General features: G+C 47.0%; 1 protein-coding gene across 3 annotated transcripts in view; it reads left to right on the top strand.

The window, feature by feature from the left end:
- Window positions 1–16,841, top strand: part of LAMA5 (laminin subunit alpha 5) — a 170,158-nt gene that overhangs the window by 60,798 nt on the left and 92,519 nt on the right. For all 3 annotated transcript variants that reach the window (XM_050918869.1, XM_050918867.1, XM_050918866.1), the window contains exon 3: window positions 14,982–15,099. In XM_050918869.1, the coding sequence (XP_050774826.1) occupies window positions 14,982–15,099 (118 nt within the window). The remainder of the gene's footprint in view (window positions 1–14,981; window positions 15,100–16,841) is intronic.

Below are 16,841 nucleotides of genomic sequence, written 5' to 3'. Positions count from 1 at the left end.
AGCAGTGGCCTCTTCAGTATAGAAAGGGAGGGAGCAGCCAGCACAGCGTTCTCCACGAGGGATTCTCAATTTTGCAGCTATTTGATCTGAAACCACTTGAATTGGCAGCTTTAGGATACACCTAGGGCCCATCTCTTTTATGCTCCAGCCTTCTCCTTGGGCTGGGCTGGGCTGGGCTGCGCCTATGGCTCCTCCTTCTGGATAGCTCAGCCTGCACCCTAGATCCTCTCACTAGAGACGCTCCCTTCTATCCCAATGAAGTAAGGAGTCACCTGCCACAGCAAGTTAACAGGACCCACTTCACCTTTCCACTGTGAGATGAGCACTTGTGAACTTGTTTCAGGCTCACAGTGCCACCCTGATAGGGGATAGATATTGCTTGATTTTTTTTTTTGAGTTGTCTTCACTCGACTGTTTTCTGGCTTGAGGCTGGTAGGTGCAGTTGTTGGTTCACTCCATTTATGTGATTATATTTGTTTATTTACAATGAAAGGCCCCTGGGGATAGGCATGTTTTTATGTATCTAAATAAATAAATAGGACATCTCATTACTGCCCTCCTTCTAAGCTGCATTGAAATAAACAATGTTTCTGAGCACTATATAGATAGATTTTTTTTTCCCCCCCCCTGGAGTCGTGTTTAAAAGTGACCAGTTATTAACGCCAATGCCTTTGGCGCACACATGCTTGGCTGCAATCGGAGACTGACATGGCCAGTGTCTGGCAAACAAAGACCATTTAATTTTGAGCTCAGCGTTAGGACTCCTGTAAGTCAAGTTATGCACATGCTGCAGCGTCTGCAGGATCAGGGCATCCACCTCCCCTCCGGCTGGTGACTCTTTGTATAATATACGTGTAATTAAGCACCCCCATGACACTCATTGCAACCTCACTCTTCCCTGTGACAGCCACAAATCTAACCGATGCACTCCACTGGAAGTGGCAGCTTGTATGGAGGCTATTCAGTGTTTTACACCTCCCTGTGTTCTCTCAAGTGTCAGCTGATTGAATGGCTGCACATGAAACACCCCTGCCAAATGTAGCCTGGGATACTAAGCTTCATACGGACTTGGAATGACTTAATGCTGGCCAGGCTCGCCCAGCTGAACTATGATGGCACCGATCTGTCTCAGCTCAATCAGGTGCTGCAGATCCAGTTTTCAGACTATTTTTGGCTGGCAATGTACATTGCACTTATCTGTAGAGCAACGACTCGTATGGAGAGAAGCTGCTGTGAAGAAGAACAGAAGCCTGTGTATGAAATAATGAATGAACCCATCATTCTCTTTAGAATTAATAGATATGCTCTTGCTGCAAAATGCTTTACCTTGTCTTAGGCTGGGTTCAGCTAGTTATAGAAAAAGAACAGATCTGTTTTTATGGTATAGGTAAATTTAAAATATTCAGATCTGTGTTGCCAACTTGTGGTTTTTATGCACACAAGTCTTTTGTGTTCTCAAGTGTTTTTCTTTTAAAGCCTCAGCTCCTAAAGCCATTTTGGTTATGAGATCATCTCCATTTTAATTTTAAGAGAGAAAAAAGCTTCTAGCCCCCTGGATGTTGAGAAAAGCTTGAAAATGGGATCCCTATAGGTTCATTAATCAGACGGGCAATAAAAAAAGAACCGGTTATTTGAAGGTTTGCAGAATGGTCCCAACTCTATTGCCAGTATGTCCCAAACACGGCATTGGTTAAGTACCTCACTTCAGCTCCCAGGAGGGCTCCTGCACAGTATGGACAAGGCTCATGCTTGTGCTCTTTTCCCATGTCTTATCTGCTTCCCTCTTTCAGGCACTGAAGAGAAGCTTCTCACTTCAGAGCTCCCTGAGGGCCAGGTGTCTGCGCTAATTAATTTTAAATTACAGAGCATTTATCGTCCTGGATTTCTGCAAAGGCCATTAAATCCTGTTATCCCTTTTCCCTGTTAAAACACTCTTGGCCTTTAAAAGACCATATTGTTAAGAGCACATGCACCATTCTTAAATTTCTACAGAAGCAATAAAGGCTGCTTATTAAATATTAATTGGGGAAACCAAGTAAGTGCCCTGGGGCTTGTGGGCTGGGAAGAGCCTGGTAAAGGTGCTGGGACCACTGTTCATATCGCAGCCACATCCCACTAATTTTAGGTATGAGGCCTTGTTCCATTTGAGTGAAACAGTCCTTGTTGAACTGTGGATGTCTTTCCTCCCTGGTCTGAGTGCTCTGTTTCTCTTGGGGAAGTGGCCATATGCCATTGTGCTCAGGAGGGAAAAGGAGCCATTGACTGCAGGGGTGTGTGTGTGATGGATTATGCATGGTTTTGCCCCTAAACATATCCATAGCCTTGTATTTTTATGGAAGGGATTTTTGTCCCTATGGCATGTTGAATGAGCCCTAACCAAAACCCTAGAAGTAAAGAGACTCCTCTGCTCATGCTGAGCCATGGAAACTGTGACAGCCCTATTCAGTGTCAATAGGATCCCTCGCGCTCTCCTGGAAATAGAGGGGAAAGAGGCTTGACTCTATTTCAGTCTGGCTAGATTCCTCCATAATTAACCTACTGTAGAAAGATAAGAACTAGCTCACCTTCTCAGGAATGTTGTTCTGGTTTCTGTCTGGGAGGGATGAGGCACATTAAAGGGTTTTGTATGTATGGGCAGAAGGCAGGGTGAGCTACAGTGGACTTTAAAGGTGGTTTCAAAGAGCATTTGCTTTGAAAAGTTTGCTCATAAAAATCATTTAACTGGGGATAATTTCTTTTACCTAAAAGCGAGCTACATATTCCAAATCCTGTAACTGCTGTGAACTGATCCCTGCCTTCCAGGTGCCAGAAGCCTCATTTTTTTCCTGTCAAAAGGGTTTTGGTTAGACACATTTGGGAGGAAGCATGTGTTCTGGGTAAGAGAAAGAAACAGTAGTGAGAGTGTGTATGCATGTGTGTGTTTACATGATAGGGACCCAACCTTTCAAATACACCCATGATACGTCCTAACAGAACAATTTGCATGCATAAAGTTATTTGTGCGCAAGTGTTTGGTTGTGGGAACAGGGCCTAAATGTTTTCTCTAAAAAGAAGAAAAGCAAAAAGTGACTAGGATGAAAAGGAATTTTAACTAACCAGGAAAAACACACAATCTAGCCCTTCACAAATATTTTCCTGTGTAAAAGGAAATAAAAACCCTGCGTATCTATCAGCAACAACTCCATAAAATATTTTGGAAAAGGTCTGTGTCCTCTGGGGCAAAGAATAAATGAGGGTGCCTTTTGAAGGCCAGATGACTGCAGGAAGTTAAGCAGATTGGTAAGAAGACTTTTTGCTGCGGCAGATACATGAACTGGTCAGTGAGAAGAAAGGAGAAAAGGCCGAGGTACAAAGAGGGAGAGGAAGAGGATATGTTACTGAGCTAGAGAAAGTCAAATATAAAAAGAAAAGCAAATGCTCTATGGCTTCACAGTGCCTCTGCACCTGACCAATATTTGTGTATGAGAAAGGGCCCAAGATTGGACCAGTTTGGTTATGAATTGTCTATATTTGCTACTATTTCTGTGGGAGGGTACATGTGCTGCAGCCTCTGTCCAGTGTTTTGGGGCTTGAAGAACCTCTCCTTGTTGGGGGAGCAGCCCTCTGTAAGGCAGTAGCTGCAGGCTGCCGCTTCCCCTCCTCCCCCGGTAGGTCTGCAATTCATGGACTCTCCAACCATGGTGTAGGCATCTTTCTGCTGAGTGTCCGAGCTTGGTCTGTGTGACCCTGTGCCCCATTATGGCTCTTCAAGGGGCCTTCTGCAGCCCCCATGGTGTTGCTGTGAGCGTAGAACAGGGTGGCTGCACTCCACTTTCTGTGGGCCTTTTAAGCAGGAGATGGGCTCTTTAAATACGGCAAGGACAAAAGCTTCTCTCATTTTTAAAACCCCCTTTAAATGGCTCATGCTCTGTTGTGGCTGTCAAGCACAGTGTTTCTCAAACTGGGGTTACCGCTTGTGTAGGGAAAGCCCCTGGTGGGCCGGGCAGGTTTATTTCCCTGCCCTGTCCGTAGGTCCAGCTGGAGGCGGCTCCCACTGGCTGCGGTTCGCTGCTCCACGCCAATAGGGGCTGCTGGAAGTGGTGCCGGCTGAGGGACTTACTGGCTGCTGATTCCAGCAGCTCCTATTGGTCTGCAGTGGTGAACCGCGGCCTGTGGGAGCTGCGATCAGCCAGACCTACGGACAGGGCAGGTAAACAAACCGGCCCGGCTCTCCAGGGGCTTTCCCTGCACAAGCGGTGACCCCAGTTTGAGAAACACTGTGCGAGAGGCTGTAGTCTGTGCATTCCCCAAGAAGATCTAGCACCAGCGAGGCGGAAACCAGTCTGTTTTTCCTGTGTGATGCTGTTCTGTTAATTCATGGTAACAAATTCAGGTGCTGCCGAAAAACACACACAGCTACTACACAAATCACAAGCAGTCATGGAGCTGGGATTAGAACCCTAATCTAGCTTCAAAACCACAGCTCCTCTGGCTGTGAGTTCGAGTAGTAGGTCTCTTATCCTGTTTGCGAGCCAGCCATTAAAGTAAATCTCTCTCAATTCCTCCCATTTTGTTAGATAATTTAGTGCAACTGTATAGATCTTTTGCTAATGCAAGTGCGGTATGGGTGAGTATTCAGGTCATTAATAAAACCAAATGTCACAAGAATTTCATTGTGTTTTCTACTTCCAGTTCATAGTGACATTTTCCCATTAATCTTCAATGGCTGGGAAACTGAAGTTATGTTTTAGGGCTTTTCTACGCATGGAAATTAATCTGGAATAAGGCATTGTGTGAATTTAAAGGATTTTAACTATTCCTGATTAGCTCTTATTCTAGAATAAGAATATTTTATTCTGAATTATCTTAATCCACTATACATGGAGTTAGTCAGGAATAACTATTACAGAATAACGCCTCATGAAGAGGTGCGGGGAGGGGAATAAAAAACAGTACAGACTTCTTGTTAACAATTGCCATCTCTAGACATTCCTGTGCCTCTTACTCATTTGAGGGACAAACAGGAAGTTGCTAATTCAGACCCAAGAATTTATGGTTCCAAAGTGGGTGGATTTGCTGCTGATTCATGGTGTACTGGTTTCACTCATCAAAACCTCAGTGCTGTCAGGTGGAGGAGTAATTAGTTGGAATGATATTTCAGTGGGGTTCCAGTCGCGGACATGGCTGCTTGGATCCTCCTCATCAGTATCTCATCCTCTTTAGGATGTTGAACTTCCGTTTTTTCATGCATTTGAATGGCCTGTAAATGATTGTGATTCAAAGCTGGGAACTGCAACCTCAGTCAGAGATAAAAATATTACTATTTGGAAAGAAAATTGGTTGCTAATTTTCCTGGCATGATTTCCTGGCCAAAGATTTCACAGAGCTTCTCTTCCACCCACCAAGCCTATGTAATGTTGCTCTTAATAATGTCATTGCTCTTTAAAAATCTGTGCCATCCATCAAGAACAAGCCCATCGGTGACAAATGTAGCAGGCACAACAGAGCATGAAAGTGTCCTGCAGAAGTCTACTACAGCTAGCCCAAGTGAGATAGATCTACAGTAGAAATCTAAGACTACCCTGAGTCAGTGGGTTCTATCATCACGTTATCCCATTTTCAGTTTAGAGTTTCCTTGGGTGCAGCCTCTTCTTGAGTTCCCAGTTCCTATGGGCTGAGCACCTTCCGCCTCATTCACATCTTTCCTTAAAAACAAGCTGTTCATTTAGCTGTCCATTGCTGACAGACTGCGACTTACCTGCTCATATCCTGAAGGCTCCTCCTTTGGTCATATTGATTCTGTCCAATTTAGCTGGTAATTTCTTTAACTCAAGGACTAGTCTGAGCTATGTTCTACTAAGGACTGTGCACCTGTCTAATGTGATCTAAATAACAATCTAATATTGTCTGGCATACTTGAATGGTCTCAGTGTCTGACAGACTTACGTGCTGCAGCGGCCAGCTGTACAGCACTAGGCATATGGAGCATTGTGTTCTATCTTGTTAGTAAATTAGCTGCTTCGTCCAAGGAGAGCCTCTCGTCCATGCTACACATGATGCTCCTGCTTCATCCTGCACTCTGCCAGTAAACCTCCCATCCTCACCACTACCATCCTGGGCCGGGCACCTCCCTGAGCAAAGACATCCATATGGTGTCAAGGTCTATAGTGACTGTGTCATGGACAGGTTGGTAGCCTCCTCCTAGTCCAAAAATGTGATTCTTGCCTATGAACCTAAGCCAGATCTCTAGTTTGATTGTTCAGACTGTACCGCTCTGAACTTCCTGCATCCCATGGTGCTCCTTAAGGACTGTCCCTGTATTGATGGGGTTAATCTTTAGCCAAGCTGTGATGAGACCAACTTCCTGAGCGGTGAGGGTGAGGTGCTTGAATAGGTGCATAATGTGACTGCATTTTAGTATTACTCATTTAGTTCCTTTTCTCCCTTGCTCCTCCCCATGCATGAGTAGAGCTGAGTGTAGAATTTTTTTTCCGGTGTGGGGCGAACTGAAAACTGCGGGGCGGAGAATGCTTCATTTCAAACCAAAGCTGCTTCCCCTCTCTTCCAATCTCCCCCACTGAACTGAAAGAAAAAACCATTTTCTTTTCGGATTGAAAAGCACACAAGACATTTCATTTTGAAAGGGTTGAAATGAACAGCTACAATTATTTTGGGGGGGAAAAATCTACTCTTTTTTTAAAAGCTAAAACTATTGTTCGCCCCAAAGTTGCCAATAGTTTGTGTCCAAAAAATGCATTTTTTTTTTAATATTTCCTGAAAATTCACCCAGCTCTTCCCACAACACACACAATCCTCTCCTTTGGGTGATTGGTGCTATCAGTGTTTGCTATCGCTTGGACCACTGCTCTGCTTTTGACCTCATTCTGGTTTTCCAGGTCACCAAAGCTTCTACTATAAGTTTGAATCTCCCTGGCGCCCCTCTCCCCCGACTCCATAAAACATGTGCCAGATGCAATGAGATCTGCTTTTTTTTTTTTTTTTTTTTAAAGAGATGAGCATGTGCACTAAACATGGCACTTGGCATGGCAACCCCTTTCTCTATGGAGGAAAAAAAATTTGGCCAGGACTCTGGGAATATAGAGGTTTTTATTCATTTGAATGATATGAGCTAAATAAAGCTTCTGGAAAAATACTGCTGAGTTTCTCTTTCTCTACTGGTTGGGCAGAAATGTACTGGGACTAAATATGGAATGAAAAGGATTTTCTTGCCAGCTTTCTCTCTCCATGTTTAGAGCTACTGCACCATCTTTGTAACTCTCTCGACATACGTACTTGATGCAATCATTTTGCCTCTCTTTTTTTCCAGCAGCCTGTCATGTTCAGAAAAATAGTAGGGTCAAAATCCACCAGATTTAACAAGATGTCCCACCATTGCACTGAGCTGCATGTCACAATTTAGTGTCTAGGTTTGCCAAGGTCACAGAATCCTGTAAATTTTCTGTAACGTGAATAAGAATGGCTCCTGCAAGAGAGAGCGCTCTAATGATGATGATTAGAGATACTCGGATGCAAATGTGCTTTAGAAATTCAATTGGCTTAAATGCTGATTAAGCCTCATAACCCCTGGGGTTGGTAAGGATTGGATATATAGCATAAGAACCACTACATCCTGCCACTAAAGTGCAGCGACATCTGGGAGGGGGAAAATCAGCAGTCGTTTAGCAGTCCACAGCAATGCTACACAATTGTTTAACTTAAGCAGTGGAAGAATGCTGTCTCATTTTGAAAGTGCAGGAGGAAACTTAGAGGCGGAATGTCAATACGTGAACTGGGATTTTGCTAGGACCCTATGGCTCATACTAAAAGGGGATCTTAATGTTAAGACCTCAGTCTTAACTTTCATGTTCTTTAAAAAATGTCTTATGCCTCCCCTGCCATTATACGGTAAAATTCCCTTTGCCATAACAGCAGGTCCAGGCTCTGTTATGCTATGTGAGTGGGATTCTTGCTGGCATCTGAAAAAAATCTGCCAGCAGTGTGGGCACAATTGTCCCAAATGTGCTTCTGTAGGAGAGAGAAATAGAGTGGTGGGTTGATGCGTCGTGCATGCAAAACTGCTCAGATGGCTTTTGATTGACTGAGACTAGTAAACCTTTTCCCCCCACAAGTGTAAGGGTTGCTCTCAGGGATCACGGGCCTCCTGACTTACTTATTGTGACAGCTCCTATGTTACTGGAACAATAAAGCTTTCAGCCAGGAGTGTTCATTCATTTTCACTTTAAACAAGGCATGAGGTTGAGGGAGAAGGTATTCCGAGTCAAGCTGTATAACATTTGTGTATAGTCAGTCTCACACACACACACGCACAGATTTGATTGCAGTGTAATCAATACCATCCAGGAGTGCAGGGCTTCACAGCTGTAAAACTGGAGCAGGGAACAAGGATGACTCAAGAGTCTCTTGTGCCTGTAATTGCAAATGTTACTTTCCCAGTGTGAAATTGGAGAGCAGTGAATCGGCTGCAGTGAGGTGCTGGCAGGGGACTGCTGCCTGTCACCATGGAACTGACTGCCTCTGGGCGGTGAAAATGATAAATACCAAAGATATCAACGTTGTCTGTTTAAAATTTTGTGTCAGCCTATTCTCCTTGAATGGAAGGACAGCAACACATACCTTGATCTCAAGAAGACTATGTGTGGATAATAAAAGCAGCTGGCCCTTTGGTAGCACCTTTCCTGGAAGGATCTCAAAGCAACTTACAAACACTAAGGGTGTCTCTATACTGCAGCACATGAAGGCATACATAAGGTAGCTTTGATTGCTAGCTCACTTACAATAGCAGCATGGTCTCAGAACAGGCTAGTTGTTCCCAGGCTCCTGCTTGCAATACAAAGTCTCCTGAGGGTGAAGTGTCACAGCATCTCTGTGAGCTGGATAGTCTCTCAGTTTTACAAAGGGGGAAACAGAGACAAGGAAAGATGAAGAGAAGCTAGGCCTACTGTTTTCAAAAGTGGCCAGAGTTTTTGGGTGTCCTACAGGAGATACAGTGAATAATATACCTCATGATTTCTAGGCCCAGTTTTTCAGACACCCTTCTGAAAATGTGAGAACATAAGAACGGCCATACTGGATCAGACCAAAGGTCTATCCAGCCCAGTATCCTGTCTGCCAACAGTGGCCAATGCCAGGTGCCCCAGAGGGAGTGAACCTAACAGGTAATGATCAAGTGACCTCTCTCCTGCCATCTATCTCCACCTTCTGACAAACAGAGGCTAGGGACACCATTCCTTACCCATCCTGGCTAATAGCCATTAATGGACTTAACCTCCATTAATTTATCCAGTTCTCTTTTAAACCCTGTTTTAGTCCTAGTCTTCACGACCTCCTCAGGCAAGGAGTTCCACAGGTTGACTGTGCGCTGCGTGCAGAAGAACGTCCTTTTATTTGTTTTAAACCTGCTGCCCATTAATTTCATTTGATGTCCTCTAGTTCTTATATTATGGGAACAAGTAAATAACTTTTCCGTATTCTTTTTCCACACCACTCATGATTTTATATACCTCTATCATATCCCCCCTTAGTCTCCTCTTTTCCAAGCTGAAAAGTCCTAGACTCTTTAATCTCTCCTCATATGGGACCTGTTACAAACCCCATATCATTTTAGTTGCCCTTCTCTGAACCTTTTCTAATGCCAGTATATCTTTTTTCAGATGAGGAGACCACATCTGTATGCAGTATTCAGGATGTGTGCTTTAATCTAAAGCATATTATTGAGCTAGTGCTCTGAGACCAGTGCCTGTCATGCTGATTTGGTGTTGTTTCCCCAGGCTACACTGTCTGCCTGTAGCCACCCATTGTCTCTCGTTGTTAATATGATGTATCATTTGGACTGTGTAACACCTCGGAGTCACGGTCATGGCCCAGGACCCCATTGTACCAGGGGCCGTGCAGACAGAATAAAAAGACAGTCCCTGCCTGTAACCATGCGCAGACTCATCTAGCGGTGCCTCCTGCTCGTTGTCCTCTGGAATTAGCATCCAGCCTCTGGAGCGCCCTCTTCCGGCCAGTGTCTCACTGCCACTGCTGGCCCCCGTGTCTCTCCCAGGACCCCAGGGCCCCTTTAACTGGGTGCTGCCCCCTGGCAGTACCCCCACAGTTCTGGGTCTCCCCCTCCGAGGGGAACCCCCCACCCACTATCCCCACTTCTCCTCAGTCTTGGCTACTGCCCAGTCTCCATCTAGCCCCCGTTCACTGGGCAGACTGCCTGTGATGAGTGGCTTATACTGCAAAGGGGTTCGGACCTGCTGCCTCTGCCTCCCCATGAGCTGCCCCATTGCAACCCTGCACCTGTTTGGCCTATAGTCAGGCCTGCAGCCTGGGGCTTTCCAGGCCGGAGCTCTCAGCTCCCCTGGCCCTTCCCCAGCCCTGCTCCCTATATAGGGGTCTTGCTTGGGTCCCTGCAGACAGGCCCTTCTCCCTCTACAAACAGAGGGAGACTTACTGGGCTTCTGGCTCACAGCCTCTTATAGGGGCCAGCTGGGGCTGACTGGGGCCTGGCCACAGCTGAGCCTATTTTCCCGAATCAGCCCAGGCTTCTTGCCCCAGCTATAGCCCTCTGCTGGGCTGTTTCAAGCCCTGCAGGGCAGGAGCGGGTAACCACCCCGATACACTGCCCCAAGTGCTTATAGTCCGTTCCGACGACGGGTGGCTGCAGACGGACTTGTAGTTATGTCTTATACTTAAAAGTGTTGTAAGCTCTTTGAGGCAGGGACTCTTAGTTCTGTGTGTGTGCAGTACCTAGCACAATGGGGCTCCCAGGTGCTACTGTCAGATAAAGGATAACAAAGACTCAGCCCTGTCATACCCCCAATGAGGTGGGTATTATCCCCATTGGGTACATCGGGAAGCTGGTGCATTACGAAGTTACGGGTGTTATTTTTCAGAGGCCGTGAATATTTGCACCTCTCGTTGACCTCACTTAGAGCCGTGGGTGCTCGCTAGCTCTGAAAACGAGACCCTGAGTGACTTACCAAAGCAATAGCAAGTTAGCATGAGATCTGGGATTAGACCTGGGGAGTTCCTAGTTCCCAGCCTTGGGGTTAGGCTGCTGCGTCCTGCCTGGCTCACTTGCAGGAGGATACCAATTAAAGAGAACTCAGGCCTGTCCGTCTCTCTGAATTGAAAGCTGCAGAGCAGCTTTCCTAGTATTGCCGTCCAGCGTGCTTCTGGATACCTTGAAACTCTATAGCCAATCATGTCAAGCCAAAAGCCATTCCACATTCCAGTAGGAACATTAATTTATCCCCCAAAGAATAAAGCTGGAGACGGATTTATAACCGAGGGGAATGCATAACTTCATTGGCTGGTACTAAGCCATATTTCCCATGCCAAGAAGCAGATGTAAACCTGTGAGAACTGATCCTGGAGGGAAAGCAGCTGACTGAAAGCCTGGCCTCTGGGTCTTCACTAATAAATAACAGCTTGGTTACAAGAGTTAGTGGTCAGAAAACGCTGTCCCTCAGTGCGATCTTAGTCTCACATGCCCTGGAAATGTATAAACCACAGAGAGGAACTTGGGCCTGTATCTAGGTCGGGTCTTTTGCTTTAGCCATGTGAAAATTGTGTTTTATCTTTCAGCTTTGGTGCTGTTTTCGCTGCGGTAACGCTCACCTGTGCTTGGTGGCCATTTATAAATCGTAGTTTGTTTGAGTTGTAACTTTGATTTAATTGGTGTGCATTTCCCATGGGCCATTTTCCCCAGCTTCCTCTGCTCTTTGGGCTTTAGGGAGAACTTGGAGAGAGGTTTGTCCTAAATAAGGGAGCACTGAGTTATGTTGGAGATTTGTGGGGGAATGAGCTGGAGATTGGCATGAGACTATAGAGGGGCAGACACTCAGCTGGTATAAATGGTCTTCAGCAGAGCTGTAACACTCTACGCCTGCCGAGGACCTGCCCCAGACTTTTTTACTTGTAGGCAGCAAGCTCAAATCCTGCCTGGGGAAATGGCTATGATCCTCTCAGTCCGGTTCTCAGTGAACGGGTATCCTTGTCCTGCAGAAGTGCCATGGCAGTTATAGGGATCGTTGGCCATCACCGCGAGGGGGCCTAGGACCGAAGGAACATCGAGAGATGACGGGAGTATCCTCTTGCCCATAGCAGCAGGCCATCCAGGACGAGGTCTAGGCAAGGGACAGAGTGGCAAACCTTGTATATAAGAATGCAGGGCTCTTCTGAGGAGTCATCTGAAATTCAGGTGCTACCAGCCTGCATTGCAGTTGCTGCGGTGGCTGGGGAGCAGGCACACTCTGAGTCAGACGAGGGTCTTGATGGGAGCCCTAGGAAGAGGCACGTTCAGGTGGAAGTGGTGTTTGTGATGTTCTTTCCAAGCTCTCAGTAAAACCCACCCGCCTAGGGAGGGGGCAAGCTTGGATGCTAACTGGCTTTGTGTGCTTGGTTGGGGGCAGGCTAGGGACTTGGCCAGACCCAAGACCCATTGCTGGGGAAGCTAGCACTGCCACGGCCCATGCTTCAGTCTCCAGGGCTGTCTGTCAAGACAGCACCTTCCACCTGCACTACATTCCCGCTGTCATAGGGCTGGTTGCACCAGATACCACCAAACCCTGGTCTCTCCAGAGGAAGTGTGTTTTATGAACAGCTTGGGAGACTTGGTTGCCTCTTCCCTGGCTCAGGTCTATTTTTTTCCCTTAAGAAACTACCTGTAGCAGGCTACAGCTGTTTTCAAAGCACGTGATTCTTGGTGATTGCCAAGTGGCTGGTGAGTGGCTTGAATGTGTGACTGGCTCTGGGACTTACTGGTGCACAGAAAATCGCAGCACGCTGGCTACTACTTTGGGCCCCTTGCTGGCAGTCTCGTCAGAAGGACTAAATGGGCATGGAGTCTTTACTACCCTCTGTCGTAGAGGTAGTTCCTCCTAATCTAGTAGACGCACCTTGGCATTGGCAGGGCAGCTGTGCCAGCTGCAAATCAGCACCTCTTGCACGTGCAAGATGCCCTTTTGTGTTGTTTTTGATGCTAAGAATTTTGCCTGATAAGAAAGCTTCATCTGCCTGTAAATATCTCCATTTGACAAGATGATAGAGTGGGGATTCTTGGAGCTAGCTCGTGCCAGCTGGGGAATAGAATTTCTGCTTGAGCTTTTGTTTCTTTCTAGCACTGACATTTTAGCTGTCCAAAGAGTATATTTATTTCATTCTTGGCAAGGATGTGGCTGCATAAATCAGTGTCCAGACTAATTGGGAGTAGCCCAGTGCAATAGCCAAGCCAAAACCAAAAAGGTTGTCTCTGCCTGCTCTCCTGAACCTGGGGCATGTGGAAGAGAAGCTGTTCTGGGCTTTGCTTGCACCCAGCTGTCTCTCTGATTGGGTGGATGTAGGACTGTCTGGCATGGAACGTTATGAGTCTCAAGGGCAGGGTTTTAGGATATGGTCTCTGTCTAAGAAGGAGCCAAAAAGAATGCTATTTACCAGATGGATATTTCCTAGCAGCCTGTGACAGCATCACCTGCTCTGTCATGGATAGGGTAAAAGCTTCCCAGTACCCCACAGCCTTTCTTGAGCACATCTCAAGGCTCATCTCTCATGGCCAAGCATTTGCCTGGCTCTGGGTTCAAGCCAAGATGGGCTTTCTTGGTGGGAGGAACAGGGGACTATGACTGTTAACGCTGCCTGTTTGTGAGCTGTACAGATCAGGGAGCTAAACGTCAGCTCAGTGCTACCTTAACTATGGTGCAGCTCCTTTCACCCCATGCCCCAGAGGCCTTTGCTCCGTTTGTGCTCAGTTCACATTGACTTGGGTGGGAGGTGTGCGTGTGTGTGTGTGTGATTTAAGGACTGAGGGAAGATAAGCACTCGGGTCAATCCTCTAAATCTCTTTAGAGCGGTGGTTCTCAAACTAGGGCCGGTACTTGTTCAGGGAAAGTCCCTGGCAGGCCAGGTCAGTTTGTTTACCTGCCGCGTCCGCAGGTTTGGCTGATCGCATCTCCCAGTGGCCGTGGTTTGCTGCTCCAGGCCAATGGGGTGCAGGAAGGGTGGCGAACATGTCCCTCAGCCCACGCCATTTCTCGCAGCCCCCATTGGCCTGGAGCGGCAAACCACGGCCAGTGGGAACTGCCGTCGGCTGAACCTGCAGACGCGACAGGTAAACAAACCGTCCCAGCTCGCCAGGGGCTTTCCCTGAACAAGCGGCAGCCCTAGTTTGAGAACCACTGCTTTAGAGGATCTTTTGGTATCACAAGGTAGACTTGAGGAGCAACAGAAGGAAGAGAGATGTTATTTTTTGGAGGCTCTTTCTCACAAGGGAGGGAGTAAATTATTATGATCTCCTTTCATACTGAACATTACCAGACCCTCCCTCCCCCAAGTAAATTCCAGCTGATTTATCAGGCTGGGGAACATGCACTTTGCTGGAGCCTGTCCCTGTTTTTTTTTAAATGAGAATAATTACTGATTTAAGCCCCCGAGCTTTCCACCTTTGAGTTATTGCCATTGTGAACTGCAGCGCTAAGCATTCAGCCAGGCTTGTTGTAAAAGGTGGTAATTCCCAGCCCTGGAGAAGAAAGTCCTCCGAGCACAGAACTGATACAATGTGGGTGGCTTTTCCTGCCCAGGCCAGTGTGTGGCTTGTATCCTTCCACTGTAATGCAGAAGCTGCTTTGGAGTGGTTATTTTGGCAGGCAGATCTTCGAATTTCGATGGGGTGAATTTGAGCTTTCTGAACAGTGTGCAGGATAATGCCCTGCTGCATCCAGTCCTGTTCCAGCTGGGAAGATGCTGTCACTGAACGCTCTCCAGTGATAAATATAACCAGAATCTGACCCGTCCCATCTTGAGAATGTCTTGCCCTCACTATGGCTCTGTCCAGCATCCACGTGGCATAGTGATCCACGTGGGAGCAGAGAGTTTTGCTCCACTCTTTATTTCCAAGGGTGGAGGGAATCAGGTGCCACCATGGGTCACACCAGTCCTCTCTTATTTTAATTCTGCCTGGAGTACCAACCTAACCACTTGTTTTTCTCTTTCAGCTGTTTCACGTGGCATACGTCCTGATCAAATTTGCCAATTCCCCTCGTCCGGACCTCTGGGTGCTGGAGCGATCTACTGACTTTGGACTTACCTATGAGCCGTGGCAGTACTTTGCCTGTAAGTCTGGCGATAGCAGACTGAGCAGAGCTGGGCCTTAATTCATTCTGGCTTCGCCTTATGTGGCAATGAAGCGCCAGGAGGAATGTTTTGCATTGTTGAGTTGCTGTTTATATGGAAATTCACTCCGAACCTGGGTTTGGAGGAGTTAAATAGGTGGTGTGTTCTAATACAGCAGGTGACCTGTTATTCCCCATTTCCACAGAGAACTTATTGCTGCCAGAATTAAACGCTGTATCAGAGCAGCTGGGAGTTTGCACAGTGGAACAGATGCGATTTAGGGTTGTGGTAGATCTTTAATGCCAATGAGAAGTTACTTCGCTCCTGCAGCCGGCCTTTCCTTCCTCCATCCCTGCCCACTGCCACATCCTCACCAGCATGGTTGCTATTTAGAAATGCCCTGTTCAGCGCAGCACCAGCAAGGAACAAATACATAGATCCCTGACAGAGGGCAAGAGAGCAAAGCCTTTAGCTACTCCAGTTTGCAATGGCAGGCCTAACTCGATTATCGGTGGCTGCCACAGCAGTGAGGTGTGAGGGTGGAGGATAATCACTGCTCCATTTTCTCTAATCCAGTCTACGCCTGGAAGAAGAACCTGGTCTCTGCTGTTATGAGTAGGGCCCTATCAAATTCACAGTCCATTTTGGTCAATTTCATAGTCACATGATTTTAAAAATGGTTAATTTCACAGTTTCAGGTATTTCAATCCGAAATTTCATGGTGGTGTAACCGTGGGGATCCCAACCCAAGGGGGCAGGAGGAATATAGCATCTGGAGCAAGGCGTGTGTGTGTGTGTTTTTGTGCTGCTGCTGGCAGCGGTGCTGCCTTTAGAGCTGGGCTCCCAGCCAGCAGTTGCAGAGCTTCCTGCAACTGGGGGAGGTTCCTGGAGGTGGGTCTGACCTAGCTTGTGCAGGGGAAGAGGGAGTCCTGTCCCTCCCCAACCCAGCCAGGACTAGCATCTGGAGCCTGGCGCATGGTAGAAACCCCCAGCCAGGGTGGCACTAGCCCTGCCTCTCCCCTACAATAACCAGATTTCTCGGGGAAGTCAGATTTCATGGGGAACATCAGATTTCACAGTCCGTGATGTGTTTTTCATGGCCGTGAATTTGGTAGAACCCTAGTTATGAGAGTACATGAGAAACAATTCTATGCATATGCAGCTCAGCCAAGTCATCAGGCGTGTTAGCAGCTGTCCTCTCCTGAGAGCACTGGCAGTAACTGGTGAAAGATGTGAGCTAAGATCTACAACTGGTGTTTAAAACCAATCCACAAACCTGGTGAGGAAAGGTGCTTCTACGTACATAGATTCCCACTCCTGGGATTCCCTAGCAAGGCTCACTGCCCTGGCATTTACGGGTCAGCGCGTGGGTTTCCCTCTCAGAGCGGAGGAGAAGCAGCTTTATCCTAGTTTTTTTTTTAATGTAGTAGATAAAACAGCCTGAAATTTCCTCCCTTGCTTGTCCTAGTTATGTAAATACTCTGTAGTGCTGATTCACCCGTCTTTGCTGTGCACAGCAGAGGAGATGCTCCTGTCAAATTGCCCTGTCTTTCACTTTGCTCGTTCTTTCCTAGCTGCCATTTTCCTTTAGTTCCTCCCCAGCCCCTCAAAGGTCTCTACCTGCCTCTCTGTTATGCGATGGTGGCAGCCAGTGCAACCAGCAGGAGCCTGGCCTGTAACGCGAGCTTTTTGCTCACATCCCCCATGTAGTTACAGAATTCTCTGCACAGAAGAGGCTGCGC

The sequence above is a fragment of the Gopherus flavomarginatus genome, chromosome 11 (genome assembly GCF_025201925.1).
Source record: "Gopherus flavomarginatus isolate rGopFla2 chromosome 11, rGopFla2.mat.asm, whole genome shotgun sequence".
NCBI classification, from domain to species: Eukaryota; Metazoa; Chordata; order Testudines; family Testudinidae; genus Gopherus; species Gopherus flavomarginatus.
The sequence above is the reverse complement of the archived record's forward strand: the minus strand, read 5'-3'. Positions and strand labels throughout refer to the sequence as shown.